At 65.5% G+C, this 18,744-nt stretch overlaps 3 protein-coding genes across 3 annotated transcripts; 1 reads left to right on the top strand and 2 right to left on the bottom strand.

Annotated features, from left to right (window-relative positions):
- Positions 1-1,574: 1,574 nt before the first annotated feature.
- On the top strand, positions 1,575-4,237 carry OAZ1 (ornithine decarboxylase antizyme 1). Its single transcript, XM_028126160.2, is given in 6 exon segments — positions 1,575-1,791; positions 2,859-2,916; positions 2,918-3,004; positions 3,286-3,458; positions 3,626-3,711; positions 3,827-4,237. Coding segments are annotated over 6 exon segments (684 nt in total). The 5' UTR covers positions 1,575-1,645; the 3' UTR covers positions 3,961-4,237.
- Positions 4,238-4,520: 283 nt separating this feature from the next.
- On the bottom strand, positions 4,521-9,998 carry PEAK3 (PEAK family member 3). The gene is made up of 4 exons (XM_028126134.2): positions 9,901-9,998; positions 9,349-9,431; positions 8,437-8,975; positions 4,521-7,332 (listed from the first exon to the last, which is right to left on the bottom strand). The coding sequence occupies exons 2-4, from the start codon at positions 9,428-9,430 to the stop codon at positions 6,550-6,552; spliced, it is 1,404 nt and encodes a 467-aa protein (XP_027981935.2). The 5' UTR covers position 9,431; positions 9,901-9,998; the 3' UTR covers positions 4,521-6,549.
- A 6,723-nt stretch (positions 9,999-16,721) lies between these two features.
- LINGO3 (leucine rich repeat and Ig domain containing 3) lies at positions 16,722-18,500 on the bottom strand. The gene has a single exon (XM_028126111.2). The coding sequence runs from the start codon at positions 18,498-18,500 to the stop codon at positions 16,722-16,724; it is 1,779 nt and encodes a 592-aa protein (XP_027981912.1).
- Positions 18,501-18,744: the final 244 nt, after the last annotated feature.

Below are 18,744 nucleotides of genomic sequence, written 5' to 3'. Positions count from 1 at the left end.
CTACCTAACTCTCCCCAGCCTCTATTTGTGCCTAAAAAGTAAAAACCATGAAAGGAAGCACGACCTGCAAGGTCAGTGCACGATTCGGTCCACCGGGAAACGCTCCCAACCTTCTGGAGCGGGACTCCCTCCTGGACGGTCCGCGTTCTCCCGGGAGGGGTCTGCGTTGACCCGGGGAGGGGTCCGCGCTCACGGGGAGGTGTCTGCGTTCCCCCCGGGAGGGGTTCGCGTTCACCCAGGAGGAGTCTGCGTTCACCCGGGGAGGGGTCTCCGTTCACCGGGGAGGGGTCTCTGTTGACCCGGGAGGGGTCTGCGTTGACCCGGGGAGGGGTCCGCGCTCACGGGGAGGGGTTCGCGTTCACCCAGGAGGAGTCTGCGTTCACCCGGGGAGGGGTCTCCGTTCACCGGGGAGGGGTCCGCGTTCACCGGGGAGGGGTCTCTGTTGACCCGGGAGGGGTCTGCGTTGACCCGGGGAGGGGTCCGCGCTCACGGGGAGGGGTTCGCGTTCACCCAGGAGGAGTCTGCGTTCACCCGGGGAGGGGTCTCCGTTCACCGGGGAGGGGTCCGCGTTCACCGGGGAGGGGTCTCTGTTGACCCGGGAGGGGTCTGCGTTGACCCGGGGAGGGGTCCGCGCTCACGGGGAGGGGTTCGCGTTCACCCAGGAGGAGTCTGCGTTCACCCGGGGAGGGGTCTCCGTTCACCGGGGAGGGGTCCGCGTTCACCGGGGAGGGGTCTCTGTTGACCCGGGAGGGGACTGCGTTGACCCGGGCTCCGTTCACCGGGGAGGGGTCTCTGTTGACCCGGGAGGGGTCTCTGTTGACCCAGGAGAGGTCTGCGTTGACCCGGGGAGGGGTCCGGGCTCACCGGGGAGGGGCCTGCGTTTCTCCGGGAAGGCTCTGAGTTTCCCTGGGAGCAGGAGGGTTGTTGACTAAGTACGGACGCGACACGCACGATTTCATTAAATCCGAGTATCTTCAGCACAGAAGGTTCTCTCCTTAACTGCAGCTGTTCTGAAACGCAAGACCGAACCCAGAAAACCACCGCTGGACCGACCCTTCCGAGGTTATCACTGAAAAGAATTCCGCCCCGTGGGGTGCGGGCTCTGGGACCCCTGCCCGCGAATATGGGGGCCTCTGTCGCCCCGAACCTCCCGGGAGAGGGGGCCCCGCTAAGGGCAGGGACCCTAGCGAGGGCGACAACGGCCACGGCGGAGACGGCACCACCGCCAGCCCCTCGAGGACCCGCAGAGCCGGGCGCCCCCGCCCCCGCCCCCGCCCCCGCCCCCAGGCCCGGCTGATGGGGGCGGGGCGCGCGCGCCGCGTTCGCGACGCCACCGCGCCCCGCCTCCCGCGTGCCCACAGAGAGACGACAGCGGTGGAGGAGGCGGGACCTGCGGCTGCCCCGCCCCCACCACTGACCGTCCGCCAATCAGGTGCCGAGAGGGGCGGGCGCGCCTGGAATTCTCGGGGGCCCCGCGGCCCCGCCCCCTCGCGCGGCCTCGTTCCAGGCGGCGTGGGGGCGTGGCCCGGGCGCGGCGCCTATAAAGGCCCGCGGCGGCGGCGGCGCCATTTTGCGAACGGCGAGCAGCGGCGGCGGCGCGGAGAAGCGCAGCGGAGGTTTTCTGGTTTCGGACCCCAGCGGCCGGATGGTGAAATCCTCCCTGCAGCGGATCCTCAACAGCCACTGCTTCGCCAGAGAGAAGGAGGGGGATAAACCCAGCACCGCCGTCCACGCCACCCGCACCATGCCGCTCCTCAGCCTGCACAGCCGCGGAGGCCGCAGCAGCGAGAGGTGAGCGCCCCGCCCCCGCCCGAAGCTTCCAGAAGCGCCGCCGCGCAGGCCCGTGGGGGAGCCGGCCGCGGGGCGCCACGGAGGTGGCGGGAGCGCGAGATCCGCCTTTCTGTCGCGGGCACAGTCGCGCTGGGGGCGGGGCGGGCGGCCGCCCCTTCCGGCAGCGCTTCGGGGTCCCCGAGGGCCCGGCGAGGGGGCGGGCGCGGGGCGGCCGTCGTGGACCGCGGAGGGGGGGTGGGGGGTCGAGTGGGAGCCGCCGCCGGGCCCCCCGAGGACGCGCGGAGCTCAGGGCGCCACGTAGACGCGGCCGGGGCCGCCTCCGTCGGGGGCCCGGCGGCCGCTCCCTCCGCTGCACGGCCAGACGGGGGCGGTGGTGCCCGCCTCCCGGGGCCGGGGCCCCCCGACGACGCGCGCCTGCGGCAGGTGGCAGGGTCTCCGACGGCGGCCCCCGGGCTGGCTGTGGAGTTGGGGGGCGCCCCGCGGACGCGGTCCCTAGGACGGGTGCCGGCGGGCCGCGGATGGGGCGGGGGGGGGACCCCGCTGCGAGCCGTGCAAGATGGAGGCGACTTTGGGCCCTGTTTACACTGCGCAGCAAATGGCTGCTGGCGCTGCCGAGCGCGCCGATTGTGAAAACCTCCCTCGGGGCCGCGGGCCGCGTCTGCCGCGATGACGCAACCCCGAGGCCCGCGGGGAGGGCGCGGGAGGGGCGCCGCCCGGGGCGCCGCCCGGGGCCGGGCTCGTCGGGAGGCCGCCGGCGGCCAGGAGGGGCCGGCGGGAGGGAGAAGGGGAAGTGCGCTCGGCCGGGGTGGAAAACGGGAAGTCCGCGGAGGCCTGGGAGGGCTCGGGTTGGGCCCGGCCCGGGGCCCGGTGCAGGATGGCTCGGCGGGGCAGGGAAGCCCGGGCCCCCCGAGCGCCGAGCGCTGGCCCGCTGCCCTGACAGGCGGAAGTGGCCGCGGCGCGCAGTGTGAACACGAGCCTGGCTGAGGGCGGCGACGGGGAGGGCGCTGGCCTGCTGCTGGGCCTTGGGGGGCTCCTCGCAGTCGGGCTGAGCGCCCCCGTTTTTGCAGTTCCAGGGTCTCTCCTAACTGCTGTAGTAACCTGGGTCCAGGGCCTCGGTGGTGCTCCTGATGTCCCTCACCCACCCCTGAAGATCCCAGGTGGGCGAGGGAATAGTCAGAGGGATCACAATCTTTCAGCTAATTTATTTTACTCTGTGAGTACCCCATCCTGCTGGCTCCCACGGGGGCGGGGGGCGGCGGGGGAAGCACACCTGTGCGCACCTGCTTCTCAGCTCCGCCGCGTGGTTTATTAACCTTCAGGGAACCAGCACAGGTGCCCCCTGGGGCCTGGGCCCAGCCTTGGGGGGGGGGGGGGTTCATTTTGGTGGCCTCTGGGTTTTGCCAAGTGTTGACTGTGGTGAGGAAGCCCGCGGGGCGGCGGCCGTGAGCGGCGGCTGGTGTCTGAGTGCGGACAGAGCGCTCTCCCCCTCTGCAGGATAATCGGCTGAATGTAACAGAGGAACTAACGTCTAACAGCAAGACGAGGATTCTGAACGTCCAGACCAGGCTCACGGGTTCCAGACACATTAACTGGAGAGCGGTGCTGAGCGGCTGCAGCCTGTACATCGAGATCCCTGGGGGCGCTCTGCCCGAGGGGAGCAAGGACAGGTGAGGGGCTGGGCCCTCCGCGGGTCGGGGTGCCGGGGCCAGCAGTCTTCCGGGGGGGGGGGGGGTGGGTCTGTGGCCGTGGTCGCCGGGTGCTTCTGGGCCCTGAGGGGGGGGGGTGCCCCCGGAAGTGAGGCCTGCGGCTGGCGGGGCTGATGGCGGCCCTTCAGCTTTGCAGTGCTTCTTGAGTTCGCGGAGGAGCAGCTGCACGCCGCCCACGTCTTCATTTGCTTCCACAAGAACCGCGACGACAGAGGTAGGGGACTCGTGGCGCGTTCCCTGGGTGGTGGAGCCGCGGGGCGCCCGGGGCCCTGCTCACCTGCCCACGCCGCCGAGCCCCGGCAGCAGCTCTGACTCCGTTTCCCCCGCAGCCGCCTTGCTCCGGACCTTCAGCTTTTTGGGCTTTGAGATTGTGAGACCGGGGCATCCCCTTGTCCCCAAGAGACCTGACGCTTGCTTCATGGCCTACACGTTTGAGAGAGAGTCTGCGGGTGAGGAGGAGTAGGGGCGGTGCCGCCTGCGTCCCGCGTGCTTGGCTGCCGCCGGAGCCCTGGATCGCGGTCCCGTCGCGTGTGTTGCGCTCAGTGCGGGTGGTGGGAGCGACTGCTGTGCGGGGTGCAGACGTCAGGCCTGCTCCTCTGCTGGGTTTGTCCGCATGTTGTAATTGTGCAAATAAACGCTCACTCCAAATTAGCAGTATATTTCTTGAAGTTTAATATTGTGTTTGTGATACTGAAGTATTTGCTTTAATTCTAAATAAAAGTTTATATTTTACTTTTTTATTGCTGGTTTAAGATGATTCCGATTGTTCCTGTATTTGGAGGAGGAGTTTCTTATTTGAAGGCTCTTGGAAATCGTAGGTCTCTTATCTTGGATAGGTGTTAATCTACCCTTCTAGTGCTCTGAAAAATCTGAATAAAAGTGATGACACCTCCAAGACCTGTGTTGGCTCAGTGGTATTCCCCCGGCCACTGTCCCCCGCCTGCCACCCTGGGACTGGAGGGCTTGGGGCAGGGGGTGTGCACCTGCCCTGAGCTGTGTGACCCCTTTCTGCGGGGGGGGGGGGGGGGGGAACCGCCTCACCTCTCCGGCCACGGCCCCGCGCCTGTGGGATCTGATGCAGGGCCAGCCCCCGGGGCTCCGGGTGCCTCTCTAGGTCCTTACAGCAGCCCCGGGAGGCTCTGGGGGGCAGGCTGCCGCCCCCTGCCCCGGCCCGGCGCCCTTCTCTGGGGTGGCCACGGCTGCCGGCTGGCTGAGTTCCTGCTGGCCCTGAACAGTTTCACCTCTGCCTCCTGCCCTTGTGTGGGGTGTGGCCAGGGCAACCTGGGACTTGAGGTGCTGAGGTGTGGGGGTGTCTGAACTTGGGCCCCCACTTCAGCAGCTGTGTGGACCCCGTGGACACCAGTAGCCCCTGGGGAGGGCCTTGCAGGGCTGTGCTGGGACAGGAGCGTTCTGGCCGCAGGGGTCACAGCAGGGAAGCGGGCCGGGCGGCTGGAAGGTCGGCCGGGAGGGCGCTGGTTATGGTTCGGGAGGACTGCAGCGCCACCTGCTGGCGGCATCTGGGAGCACGGCCCCAGAGATAACACATCCAGGCCTCAGCTGAGAGGCTGGAAAAGGGGGCATTTTTATGGAACAGGAAAGGTACTTGCAGGGATTGGAGTATATCTGGGGCTGGGGTAGGATGTCCAGTTACCTGAGGATGGAGCTGGTCTTCAGAGTTCTGAAGGGACAGTTGGACAACACTCCAGTCTGGGGGGAGTGTAAGGGTGGACAAAGGGCTTTGGAGTTGGGGTATTGAAGGATGAATAGGAGTCTGAAGCAGACGAGTAGAGAGGGGAGAGTGATCCAGGGCAAGAAATAACCTGGGCAAGTTCTGGAGGTCAGAAAGCTCCGCGGGTAGGCAATGTGGCAGGAGGGGTTGGCCGGAGAGAGCTTGTGGAGGCTTTGGAGGAGCCCCACTCTATTCTGAGGGTACTGAGGAGCCATGGGAGAGGTTTGAGCAGGAGAGGAACCTGGTCGTACCTGAGGGAGCCATGGTGGGGGAGGGGAAGTGAGGGGGCATGACTGGAGGCCCCAGAGGTAAGGGCAGTGGGGCCGCTCAGGGCTTGTGTGTCCCATTTTTCAGAGGCGTAAACTGAGACTGTTTTCTCCCCCAGCCTCCCTGATGAGTCTTCCTTGCCAGTTGATTCCATCATCCTGTGAGATTAAACACCTACTGTGTGTTAAGCCTGGCTTCTGCCCTCAGGGAACTCAGCCTGGTGGATGAAGTGGTCAGGTGGCGGGTCGTGAGAGAAATACTTGCAGCTGGTGAGCAGTGCTCTGGGGGGAGGCACGGGGAGGGGCGACAGGGGGCCCAGGAGGGGCACCTTTATCTGCTCAGAGGAGGTGAGATTCGGACAGTCTGGCAAGGGAACGGCCCACGCAGGAGCGTGGCAGCTGGACAGAATTGCCTTTCACAGAGGAGAGCGCGCAGGCCACGCTGGGTGGAGGGCACGGGGACACCATGAGGACGCCCGGGCGGGTGAGCTCAGGCTCGCAGGCAGGCTGCGCTGGGTGGGCTGGCTGTCCCAGGTTCTAGGAGCTTCCCCTCCCCCTGGAGACCCCAAGCAGGTCTAGACGAGGACGTTCACACAGTCCCTGGCCATCCGCAGCACAAGGGGGTGCCCCAGGGCCAGAGATGGAGGACAGTGTCCACCTTCTCACCGAGACCGCGACCCTCAGACTCCAGCACTAGAAGGGCAGCCTCCCTTCTGCTGGGAGGTGGGGGGAGGGGCCCCACACTCACACAGACCTTGGCCCAAAGGGAGGGCCCACACCTGGAAGAGGGCGGGGCCATCCTGGCCTCAGAAAGCCTCAGGAGGCGCTGGCCACTGGTCCCCAGCCCCCGGCCTTCCTGGGAAGGACTTGGGCCTAAGTCCCCGGAGTAGAAGGGGGGTGCATTGGAGAGGAGGTGTCCACAGCCCCACACTCTCCCCCGGCCTTCTGGCCCTTTCTGGAAGAGGGTGTCCCCACCATCATGGAGGCAATCTCTGCGGGCCTTCTGGCCCCAGGTCTGGGGAGGGTTCCTACCTCTCGGCGAGGCCCTTGGGAGGCGTCAGTCCCACAGCAGTGCCAGGGCGTGGCCCAGGGAGGCCTCCGTGGCCCCAGCCAGGTATTCACAGCACAGCCAGTCCTCCAGGCCCGGCACCACCCCGGCCGCGGCCCGCTCGGCCAGGTGTAGGACGAGCAGCGCGCGGCCCACCTGCAGCCAGGGCCCTAGTGGGGCTCCCTGGCGGTGCAGCTCAGGCCCAGGCCCCCAGAGCAGCGTCTGCAGCGCCGCCCGCGTCTGGGCCGCCGAGGGCCGCGAGCGGGCCAGCTGGGCCGCCAGAGTTTCCAGGCCAGCGGCCAAGGGCGTGGCTGAGGGCGCAGCAGGGCCGAGTAGGACGCGGAGCAGGCGGCTCAGCTGCTGCGCGTGGGCGCCGCGGGGTCCCAGGGGCCGTGGGTGGACGCGGCCAAAGTCGGCCAGCAGCAGGCGTGGGGGCCCGGTCGCCGCACAGCCCCGAGGTGCCGCCAGCAGCAGGTTCTCCGGCCGGAGCTCCACCAGGACCGCGCCCTGCGCCTCCAGGTGCTCCAGGGCTGAACTCAGCTGTAGCAGCAGCAGGGCCACCACCCAGGGGAACTCCGCGGGCCGCGGCCTCCTGCCCACCTCTGACAGCCACTGGGTCACCGTGCGCTCGGGCACCTCAGCCACCAGCACCACAGGGCCTCTCCAGGTCACGTTGGGCAGCGTGCCCTCGGGCACCAGGCCGCACAGCCCCTGCAGGTTGAAGTGTGGGGCCAGCGAGGCCTGCAGCTCCAGGCCCCACGGGTGGGGCTCCTCAGCTCCCGGCTTGGGCACCTGAGGGGCAAAGGGGGGCCGTCAGGGCCCTGACCGCAGAAGCCTTCCCGCCTGCCCCCCCGGCGGTTTGGGAGGGGGGAGCGGGCCAACCGGCCCCCAGAAGCAGGAGTTACATGTTAACTGGGGTGTGTGTCGCCAGCATGATTTTAGGGAAAGCTCCGCTAAGGACCCTGGTGTTTAGGGGTCAAACTGCAGCCTTCCAGAGGCACGAGGAAAGGGCCAGCACAGGTGCCAAGGCTGGGACTCAGGCCACGGTATCATTAAACGTTTCCAGGAGCCGCATTCTAAACATGGTAAGAAACGTGAACATAAATCCCATACGCTGTTTTATTTGACCTGATATATCCAAAATGTTATCACGCAACAGTCGTGAACGTCAAAGCCACTAATGAGGTGTTTTGCATTATGGTTAATTTTTGATCCTGAGTCTTGGAGATCTGGTGCATGGCGGACACTCCATGGGGACCAGCCCCGGTCCAGGGGCTCAGACGTCCCACTGGCCAACGGCCGCTGTACCGGACCACAAAGCTCTTTTGAGGTGGGGGGAGCACCAGCTCTGGGAACTACATTAGAATCACATGGGGTGGGGGGTGTTTTAAAAACTACACCCCCGGGGCCTCAGGCACACACAAAAGGTGATGTGTCTGACGCGGGGTGGCTTACCAGGGATTTTTTTTTTTTTTCTGAGTGGCGCATAAAAACGGAAGGATCTTATGACAAATGTGGTGATAGTTGCGTGAAGATTCGGTGGGTAAGGGCGTCTTGGGGTCCCTAGAACGGAACAGCTTAGGGCACCCAGAAACACTCCAGACGTTTTGATGGTGACTGATTATTATCATTAACGTGGCTGGCAAACTCAGCAGCTTTCGCTGGAGACTGGGTTAAAATGCAGACTCCTGGGCTCCCGGGGGGTGGGGGGGTTAAGACTCCCAGGTGATTTGCATGCCCGTGGCCCCACACCTGAGAAACGGGGTTCCCAGGGCTGACTGTGTTAGTGCACGTTGGGTGCAGAGTAAGTGGGGAGCCCAAGCTGTACGCATTCCGGCTTACGCCCGAGATGGGACATTGGGGAAAGTTCCAAGGGGGGCGCGGTGGCAGGCTCACCTTGGCAGCAAGCATGTGCCACGTCTCGCCGCCCACCCGCACCAGGCGGTAGTAGAGGGCGTCTCCGCTCTCCACGCACGGCGAGCTGTCCAGGAGGCGGAAGCCGTGGCCGGGCTGGCAGGGGCCCGGGTGGCCCCCCAGCAGCCGGGCCTGGAGCCGGGCGTGCACGGTGTGGAGCCCCTCCAGCTGCCGGGCCTCCAGCATGGTGTGCATGGCCTCGGGGGGATGCAGGTCGTGCCAGGCGAGGCCCAGCGGGCTGTTGAGCAAGTGGAAGTCCGGTTCCACAGGCGGACGGGAGGCCCAAGGTCGGTTGTTGCCTGCCTGGCTCTCGTCCACACTGTGGGACCCCAGAAAGGGTCTCCGAGGCTGCCCTGCGGGAGCAGGGCTGGAGCCGCGGGCCCTGTGGGTGGGCAGGGACTGGGTCCTGGCCAGGGTCTTCTTGGGCAGGGGTGGGGGCATGGGCTCTGAGTCAGTCGGGGGGCGCCCGGATGTCCGGGGGTGGCAGGCCTTGGAGGGCAGCAGCTGGGCGCGGACCTCACCTGAGGGGGGGCGAGTGGGGAAGGGCGTGAGGACATGCAGCGGTCAGGCCCCTCGGCCACCACTGCCCCATCTGCAGAATGAGAATGGCCCCGTGGGGTATGGGTGCCATCCCCAGTTTACGGAGGAGGGACGCATCGGTGGCAGAGAGGTGTCCAGCCCACGCCAGGTGACCCCGTGTCCCTGCGTGGCTCTGGCCAAATGACCCCACCCCCATGTTCACAAGCTGATGATTCCAGCTTTTTTCCTTTCTCAGCAGAGTTTTATGGAGGACCACGAACTGGTCGCTGTAAGCAAGCTAAGCTGCCCTCAGGCAGAGGGAGCCTCAGCCCTTCAGCTCAGCCGCCCGCCCCTGCCGGCCCCCGGGGGGCTCACCGAGGTTGCTGTAGGTGGGCTGAGTCGGCCAGGTGGGGGCGTCAGGCCCAGAGGTCTCACTGGGTGGCTCAGGGCCGCTCATGCTGCAGGGGGGAGGTCAGAGTTGGGGGCACGCGGGGGTGGGCACGCGCGGGGCACTGGTGGTGTGCGTGGGGGGTGCGGGGAGCTAGGCGACAGTGGGGGCAGTCTCGGTCTTCTTGCCCGGCTTGACCTGCTGGTGGCCCTGGGACAGTGTGTCGCCCTCTCTGGGCTCCTCTCCTCATGGGTGAGGCAGGAACATCACTCCTCAACTTTCCAGGATAGTGGGAAGGACCCTGTGCTTTTGTGACATGGACTGAATAGAATGTCCAGCTGTGAGGGTGGGCCGGGGTGGGGGGTCAGCTGGGGGCCGACGATAGCCCCCAGGGACCCGTGCAGGGTGGGGGGGGGCTCCTTCCCAGAGCTCGGCAGCCTGGCCCCCGGCCCCACCCAGACCCCCCCTTCACTCCAACCTCTGCGAGGCGCTGCTTCTGCCCGCCCCCCGCCCCACCACACCCCTCCGGGAGCCCCTACCTGCAGGACTGGAGTGACCGGGGGCGGCGGCGGCCTTGGGGTGAAACTCCGGGGCACTGCCGCCCCTGGCCCGCTAGGCTGACCTGTGGCCTGCGGCCACCCGGAAGTGCCGCGCAACTGTCAGACCGCAGGGGAGGGGGTGCTCTGTGCATCACTTCCCCAGGCCAGGCTTCCCGCCTGCCCGCAAAGGACGCCTCCCTCAAAGATGGGAAGGGCATTCCAGGCAGAGGGCGGGGCCTGGGCCAGGACGGGGGGGGGGGGGGGGGGGGGCAGGGGCGATGGTCCCAGAGCTCGCACGAGGGGGCGGCGAGGGCAGGGGCCCCAGCCACCGGGCACAGAGAAATGGCCCCAGGTGGCTCTTTCCTCTGTGGCTTTCGCTTCCCCTTCTGTGGGGTTGGCTGAGAAGCCCCCAGCGCCCCCTGCCCGCTGCCCGCCCAGCCAGGGACCCCGGGCGGGGCCTCAGGAGCAAGCGCCCGCCTGAGCTCTGGGACGGTTGGTCTACGATTGCCACACGTGGAAAAGCAAAAAAGGTGAAATCCAGGGGACCAGATGCTGAAACTGTAGCTGTGTTTGGGCTGGAGGCTTGCCCGGCCGGGCCGCGGGCGTGAAGGGCGCCCCAGCTCCGAATGCAGCTTCTCCCCCACGTGAAGGGAAAACCACGGCATCCCACGCGGGCAAGGTTGCAACGGCCTCTTTGCATTGTGGTTGGAGAGTATTTGGGGCTGGATTTCTCTCCCTGCCACCTGCCGTTTCCCTCCGGGGCAGTGAGCCCAGAGAGGGTAGGGAATCCTTGTGGGGTCATTCGGCCGGGCGGGGCACAGTGATAGGTCCCTGGGGCCATTGCTGGGTGCCCCACCCTACCCAAGGCCCTTGGTGCGGGGAAGCAGGTTAAGCCACTTGGTGAACATCTTCCACACGGGTCCCCTGCCACATTTGGGGAAAAATGGACCGGCTGAGCTCAAGGCATTTGCAGCGTGAGGTTCTGTAACTTGACCCTATATTTTCCCTTTTCCCCACACTCAGCTTCCTGAGCCGACAGAATTGACCCTCTCCGTCTGTCATCGGTGGGGTGCCCTGTGAACCTCACGACGGGAGGGTGCGGGCTCCAAGACGAGCCCAGGGGACGGATTCCACAAATCCGGGGCCGTCCCTGGTGGGACCAGACGTGCCCCCTGGCTGCCCACACCCTTCTGAGCACCAGCCTTGCTCTGCCCGTCATGAGACCATGGGGCCCCCCGGTGAGCTCCCGGCTCCGACCCGCGACTGGGGCGCAGCTTGCCAGGCACCCACCTCAGGCACAGAATGTTAAGATGTGGCCAGAAAAACCGCACTCCGTGATCGAGATAAAGAACATTTCCATGTGAGACTTAAGAAACCTAGTTGGCTTCCCAGGGCCGTGGGCCGCCCAGCTGTTTAGGGAAATGATGTTTTATTAGAAACAGGGCCAGGCAGGGTCTTGCCGGGGCAGATCCTATTTTTATTTAAGAGATGGATTATTGTTCATTGTGGATCTGGGACATGAATTCATTTTGTTTGTGGGATGTTGATTTTGATGACTGAGTTCTGGGCTTCCCCTTCAATTTTTTTTTTAAAGATTTATTTATTTGAGAGAGAGAGAGAATGAGAGAGAGATAGAGAGCACGAGAGGGAAGAGGGTCAGAGGGAGAAGCAGACTCCCCGCCGAGGAGGGAGCCCGATGCGGGACTCGATCCCGGGACTCCAGGATCATGACCTGAGCCGAAGGCAGTCGCTCAACCAACTGAGCCACCCAGGCGCCCTTCCCCTTCCAATTTTGTGCCTGAGGGGAGGGCCTCACTCGCCCCAGCCTGGGCCCCGCCCTGCCATGGCAGCAACGTGGCCAAGCGGGGGTGGGGGCGTTGGGGGTGAGCAGACGGGCCAGGCTGGGACCTGGGGTGACATCTCCAGGGACTTTCGCACCTGGGATGGGGCGGGGTGGCTGTGGGGGTGGGGCTTGCCCGGGGATCCCTTGCTTGCCTCAGGCTGGCCTCTCCTGGGAGTGCTCCCAGAGGCCTTTGCAGGAGAGGAGAGCAGAGTGCCCAGCACCCCGCCGAGCCCCATTGGACAGGCCTCCCCTGGGGCTCAGGAGTGAGGACCGCTTGCCTTGGCTCACCACCATCCACATGGGAGTCGCCCCGGGCCTGCCCCTCCCGGCCACTCCGCCTTGGGGTCAGCCTCTGCGCGTCCTGCTGGGCCGGGGTGCTCGCGGATTCCACACGACACTGGCCTTCCTGAGAAAAATGCCCCCGTCTTGGTGGTGGGCAGAGTTATGGCCCCCAAAGGTGTCCATGTCCAGGACCTATGAACCTGTTACGTGGGGGAAACTGAGGCTGCTAATGAGATAAGGTGAGGGTGACCCTGGGTTCCCGGGGGGCCTGGCGTCCTCACGAGGTCCTCACGAGGGGGAGGCAGAGGGTGGGAGTCCCAGAGACGGGCAGACCCCGCGCGGCTGGCGGTGAGGATGGAGGGGGGGCCGCGGGCCAGGCAGAGGCCGGAGCCGGGTCTCCCTGGGGGCCCCGGGGGGGACCAGCCCTGCTGACCCATTTTAGACTTTTGAGCTCCAGAACTGTCAACTAATAAATCTCAGTTTCGTCACGGGGCGTTCCTGTGCACGGCTCGGGGTCTCCCGGGGGTGGGGGGCACTGCCTGGAAGGGCCTGGAAGAGACAGTCTGTGCCGGGAAGATGGGGCTCAGAGACGCGAGGTGTGAGGGTGCCACTGGAGGAAGCTCCATCTGGGAGGGGAAATCAAGGCAGGGGTAGTCAGCGCCCCCCTCCCAGGCCCAGGCGTGCTGTCCTGTGTTCTGGGGGGACCCCACAGACACCCTGTGAGCGGCCCCTCCTTGGTTTGGGTCCCCGTTCAGCTGGGCCTTGGAAGGAGGACCCCTCAGCCCCACCCCAAGACCGGAATGGGACTCAGGAAATCCTGGGTCTCACACCCGGTTTGAACCAGGGAGCCAGGCAGCCCCGGCCGAGGGGCGGGTTTCTCCTCCCTTTGCTGTGGGAGGACCAGGGGAAGGGAGGCTCCCAGGGCCAGCATCCTCGCCGGGAACCAGCATCCTCGCCCGAGGCCGGCATCCTCGCCCGGCGGCTTCTTTGAAATCAGGCACGGAGGGGTCACCCCACAGCCTGAAGCGTCCCCGTCCTGCTGCTGTCTCCTGCAGGGCGGGAAAGGACACTCTTCAGACGGGGACCCCGAGGCCCACAGAGAGGCGCTGAGCGGCACGGGAGAGGCCACCCTTGGCCACGTTGCCTGGGGCCGGGGTCTGCTGACCGCTCTGACTCGGCCTACCTCCTTCCAGGAAGGGCGGACGAAGTGCTTTGTTTAAAAGCTGAGAGAGAGAGTACGTGCCCCTGAGTAAGGGAGGGCCAGATGGAAACTCCAGGAGAGAGAGAATCCCAAGCCGACTCCGAGCTGAGCAGGGAGCCCGACGTGGGGCTCAATCCCACGACCCTGTGATCACAACCTGAGCCGCAACCAAGAGTCGGAGGCTCAACCCGCGGAGCCACTCAGGTGCCCCTCAAAGCTGCCTGCTCTTAGGGGACCCCTGGCTGGCTCAGTCAGAAGGGCATGTGGGGGGCGCCTGGGTGGCTCAGTTGGTTAAACCGCTGCCTTCAGCTCGGGCCATGATCCCGGGGTCCTGGGATGGAGCCCCACATCGGGCTCCCTGCTCGGCGGGAAGCCTGCTTCTCCCTCTGCCTGCCGCTCCCCCTGCTCGTGCTCTCTCCCTCTCTCCCTCTCTCTCTCTCGCTCTCTCTGTGTGTCAAATAAATAAATAAAATCTTTAAAAAAAAAGAATTCCTTCTTTTAAAAAAAAAAAGAGCATGTGACTCTTGATCTTGGGGTTGTGAGTTCAAGCCCCACGTTGGGGGTAGAGATGATTCAAATAACAAATAAACAAACAAATAAATAAATTTTTGAAGCTGCTTCCCTTTTTTCCCAAGCCTCCAGAAGCAGGGAGACTGCTGGTACCCCCTCAGAAGAGGGGAGACCCCCCAGCCTGGAGAGAGGAAGCACAGCGGGGAGCACCCCACCTTCCCCCAGCTGGGGACTCTGGGCAAATGCCCTCCATTCCCTGACTTCCCCTTGGCCCATCTGTAAAGTGAGGTCCTAAAAGAACCCAGCTCTCAGGGCTCTTACCTGCCCGAAAGGAGTTAATACCGGCAGCTGAGGAACAGCACCGGGAACAGCATGGGTGCCCCCGAAGCAAGACCTGTAATGTCATCACCGCAGGTCCTTCTGTCTCCACAAGCGCCCCGTGACGCAGGCCAGCTTTGGGGCTGGAACCAGACGGCTCCCCCTGGGGACCCCGGCAGCCACTCCTTCCTGCCCCCACTCCTCCCATGAGAACTAAAAAAACAAAAGACCCAACAACCCTTAAGTCCGTTATTAAATCAGCTTCATTTTTACTGGATTCCAACCAAATAGAGCAGGAGGGGGCTGGGGGGGCTGGAGGGGGTCTTGGCTCAAGTTGGGATGGGGGGTGAGCAGAGGGGGTGGGAGATCCCAATGCGCTGCCGTTCTGCAAGTCCTGACGCTGCTGAGAACATACCCCTCCCATTGTTGGTGATGCTAAAGGCACTTGGATGTCATTTTGAGGGGCCTTTGGGGTTGTTATGGCAGCCAAGGTCAGGAGGATGTGAAGGGAGAAAACCAGTCGGTTCTGCCCAGCTCGGGTGGAGTTTGGGGTCACAGGACACCCCGTCAGCTGTCGCTACGCCTCTCAGCACGAGTGGGGTTGAGGCGGGTGGGAGCAAGACCAGGGCCTCCCGACGTTTCCCGCCACACAGCGCAGGCAGGAGGGCTGGCATCCCCTCCGGAGTTCCGTCTGGATCCTGTGCTCAAAACCCCCGGGGTTGGCCCAGCCGTCTCTCTGGCTCCTCTCAGAAAGGTCTTGAAGGATCTGGGATCCAGGTCAGGCATCAAGCCCGTCCGTGGACCTGGCCTCCTATATACATGCAGCAGTGGCTTTGACCTCAGACCTATGCTACGGATGGGGACCGCAGTGGTCCAGGTGGTTCTCAGTCATCAGCTACAACTGCACACCTGGGCGGGAACAGACCTGGTCTCCAGCCTTCCTACGAGGTCCTTAAGACTACTGTCCTAACTGCTTGGTGGGCGGCCAAGCTCCTCTCTGGTCTAGGGGCCCCACCACGTTTCCTGTGCCCCTTCCTCCAACGACACCCTGTCATCTGGCCCAGGTGGATGGTGGGGGCAATAAACCGCCTGGGAGAGGCAGGGTCATGGATGGACGCTGTGTGGTGTCTGAAGATTTCTGTAAAACGTCAGCTCCTGTTGCTTACCCCCAGTGATGGGGAACTCACTAACTGAAGAGTCACAGGGCAGTGACCTTGGGGAAGTTCTTCCTTAACCCGAGCTTCCGTCTGCCTGTGCTCCCTTACTCCCCAGCCCTAGCTCTGCCCCAAAGTGGCAGAGACCGAGGTGCGCCTACCACCTCCTCCCAACAGCGCAGGTCCAGATCCCCCTGCAGCCTGCACCCTGTCCTGGCCTTGTTCACCATTGTTGCCCCTGTAGGGCACTGAACGGGGACCCCCAGAACCGGCCACACTCTCCGGCCTCATTCCCCACATGCGCAGCGGGTCCCAGGGGCGTGGGCAGAGCAAGCAAACGGTAGCTATTGGGGGTGGCAGAGGAAGCGGGGGGAGATGGCTTCTCCTAGTGGGCAGCCCGCCCTGCAGGGCCAGTGGGTCCTGGTGTGGGGGAAAGTCTGGGACAGGGGCACGGGCTAGCATGCCGTGTGCTGGGCAGTACCTGCTCTGCAAGACCTTAGTGCAGCCCCAGAGGTTCCCCCAGAGATGGCCAGCTGAGCAGGAGCTGGGTGTGAGCTGAGTGTGTCTCAGGCGTGATCTGTGCACGTCCCAAGTGTGAGCTGTTTGTCCCAGGCGTGAGCTGGGCTCTCAGGAGAGCCCTGGGTCCCCATGGTGGGCTCTGCGGCCTGGGGCACGCGTTTAGCGTCAGCTGGGTCTAAGCTGTGTGTGTCTCGAGTGTGAACTGCGTGTTCGGGTGTGAGCTGAGCATGTCCTGGCTGGGAGCTGTGTGTGTCCCAGGTGTGAGCCCAGTGTGTTCCCAGTGTAAGCTGGGGATGTCCCAAATGTGTGCTGCGTGTCTCGAGTGTGGTATGTGTGTGTCCCAGGTGTGAGCTGGGTGTGTCCTGAGTGTGAGCAGGGTATGTGTCAGGCATGCGTTGTGCTCTCACGAGAGCCCTGCGTGCCCGAGGTGGGCTCTGCAGCCTGGGGCACCTGTTTATGGTCAGCTGGGTAGAGGTGTGTGTGCGTTCTGTTTTGGAGCTGTGTGTCCAAGAGTGTGTCCTGGGTTGAACACCTGTGTGCTCGATGAGAGGTGTGGGGCGTCCAGGTGTGCCTCCCCTGGGGGCTGGGCAGCCCCCCCCCCCACGTCCTGGATGTAGGCCATGGTCCCTTAGGGTGTGAGCGGTGTTGGGGGACCCTGGGGCAGCAGCTGTGTACCACCCCCCTGCCCCGCCCTGGGGTGTGAACCACCACCACCCACGGTGAGGGCTGTGGGGTCTCCGAGCTCCCCCACCACCCTCCCCCCGCTCAGCGACCACACCAGGGGCAGGAAGACAGAGTGAAACCTTTAGAAAATGCTTGAGAAACTATGCAAAAGATGAGTCCTGATGAAAAAACAGTCCTGTGGTCGTGTCTGTACAAAAAAACGGAGGCAGTTCTGCCAGGAGCCGGCCGCGGGGCCGCGTCCGGGAGATGCATAGGTGGTCATCGGGCGGGCGGGCGGGCGGGCGGGCGGCGAGCGCTGGGCCCGGGGCCGTCAGATCATCTTCATGGTGAACTTGCGGGCGCCGCCCTGCCCGGCGGCCGCGGCCGGCCCGTCCACCTTGCGGAAGGAGTACTCCACCGAGAAATTGTTTTTGTGCTGCCCGCGGCCGCGGCTCCACACGAAGAGCAGCAGGAAGCAGAAGAGGACGACGCCCAGGAAAGTGATGCAGCCCATGGCGGTGGACACCAGGATGGTGGTGAGGTCCAGCGGGAAGCGGGCGGCGGCCTGCGTCTCGTTGCGGCCCTCGCTCGGGGTCCGGTTGGCGGCCGGCTCGGGCTGCACGGTCAGCGTGGCGAAGTAGGTGTCGTTGCCGCCCGCGTTGCTGGCCACGCACGTGTACGTGCCGCTGTCCTGCGGGCGCGCGCCCTGGATCTCCAGCGTGCCCCCGGGGAGCACGCGCGCGCGCCCCGCGCTGGCGGCGGTCACGGCGCGGTGCCGGGGCGTCACCCAGGCTACGGTGGGCGCCGGCTCGCCCTCGGCGCGGCACTGGAAGCGCACGTCGTCGCCCGCCACGGCCGTGATGCGCTGCAGCCGCCGCTCGCGGATTTTGGGCTTGCGGCACACGAAGTACTCGAAGAGCACCGAGTCGGGCAGGTTGCGCAGCGCGTCGCCGCGGACCTCGGCCGGGGTGGCGCAGGCCGGCAGCCGCCCGTCGAAGTTGAGGGTCTTCCGGCGCTGCACGATCCAGAGCAGGCGACAGTCACAGGCCAGGGGGTTCCCGTCCACGCGCAGCGTCTCCAGCGTGTTGACCGAGTGGAAGGTGCTCTCCTCCAGCGTGGACAGCTGGTTGTTGGAGAGGTTGAGCAGGCGGATCTGCCGCAGCCCCAGGAAGGCCTGCGGCTCCACCACGGCCAGCAGGGCGCCGGCCAGGTGCAGCTCGCGCAGGCGGACCAGGTCGCGGAAGGAGCCGCGCGGCACCGTGCTGATGGGGTTGTGGGACAGGTTGAGGCAGGTGAGGTGGGCCTGGTGGCGGAGCGCGGCTGCCGGCACGGCGGTGATGTTGGTGTGCGTGACGGACAGCGAGGTCAGGTTGAGACCCTGAAGGCTGCCGGCGGCCACCTCCTCCAGCAGCGGCCAGTCGTCGATCTCCAGGTGCAGCAGGCCCGGAAGCCTCCGGAAATTCTGGTCCTCCAGGGCGGCGATGGCCAGGTGCCGCAGCCGCAGGGCGCCCAGGCCCCGCAGGTGGCCCAGAGACTCGCCCGACAGCGCCGTGAGGTTGCAGCGCTCGAGGGTCAGCTCCTCGAGGGCCAGCAGCCCCGCGAAGGCCCGGCGCGAGATGAACACCAGGTGGTTGTCGCCCACCTCCAGCCGGCGGAGGCTGTGCAGGTCCTGGAAGGTGTAGTCCAGGAGGATGACCAGCTTGTTCTCGCTCAGGTCCAGCAGCGTGAGGTTGTCCAGGCGCGTGAAGACCCCGGGCGGGATGAGCTTGAGCAGGTTCCCGCGCAGGCGCAGGACGCGCAGGCGCGGCAGGTTGGCGAAGGCGCCCGGCTCCACGTGCGCGATCACGTTCTCGCTCAGGTCCAGTTCCTCCAGCAGCGGCAGCGCGGCCAGGTCGCCCGGGTTCAGGCAGCGAATGCGGTTGCGGCTGAGCTCCAGCAGGCGCGTCTCGGCCGGGATGCCGTCGGGCACGGAGGTCAGCCGGCGCCGGGGACAGGCCACGGCGCGTGTCTGCGCTGTGCACTCGCAGCGGGCCGGGCAGCCGCCGGCCGGGGGCGGGGCCGCGGGCAGAAGCAAGAGCTGCAGGCTCAGGACGCACAGCCAGCAGGTCATGGTGCGGAGCCTGGGCCTAGGGCCGCGCCACCATCCTCGTGGGCACCTGCGGGCGGGGGAGGCATTAGCACGCGGGGCGCCCCGCCCCCCTCCCCCGCCCCAGCGGTGCGCACGAGACACGTCTATCCAGGCCGGGCCCAGCGCCCCAGAGAACTGAACGCACGTTCGCGGCAGCAGCGTTCCTAAGGGCCAGAAAGCGGCAACTGCTCACACGGGCATCAGCAGAGGAACCGATGCACACAGC

This window comes from Eumetopias jubatus, unplaced genomic scaffold (genome assembly GCF_037043125.1).
Source record: "Eumetopias jubatus isolate StellerSeaLion01/CBP00866 unplaced genomic scaffold, mEumJub1_p1.0 scaffold_1, whole genome shotgun sequence".
Taxonomy (NCBI): domain Eukaryota; kingdom Metazoa; phylum Chordata; class Mammalia; order Carnivora; family Otariidae; genus Eumetopias; species Eumetopias jubatus.
Note: the sequence above shows the minus strand (reverse complement) of the source record. Positions and strands in the feature narration are given on the sequence as shown.

Coding starts and splice junctions, on each gene's coding strand:
- PEAK3 (XM_028126134.2), bottom strand. CDS start 9,430: ATGAGCGGCCCTGAGCCACCCAGTGAGACCTCTGGGCCTGACGCCCCC. Junction 8,976..9,348: donor GCCCACCTACAGCAACCTCG/GTGAGCCCCCCG, acceptor GCCCCCCCTCAG/GTGAGGTCCGCGCCCAGCTG. Junction 7,333..8,436: donor GGCACATGCTTGCTGCCAAG/GTGAGCCTGCCA, acceptor TTTGCCCCTCAG/GTGCCCAAGCCGGGAGCTGA.
- LINGO3 (XM_028126111.2), bottom strand. CDS start 18,500: ATGACCTGCTGGCTGTGCGTCCTGAGCCTGCAGCTCTTGCTTCTGCCC.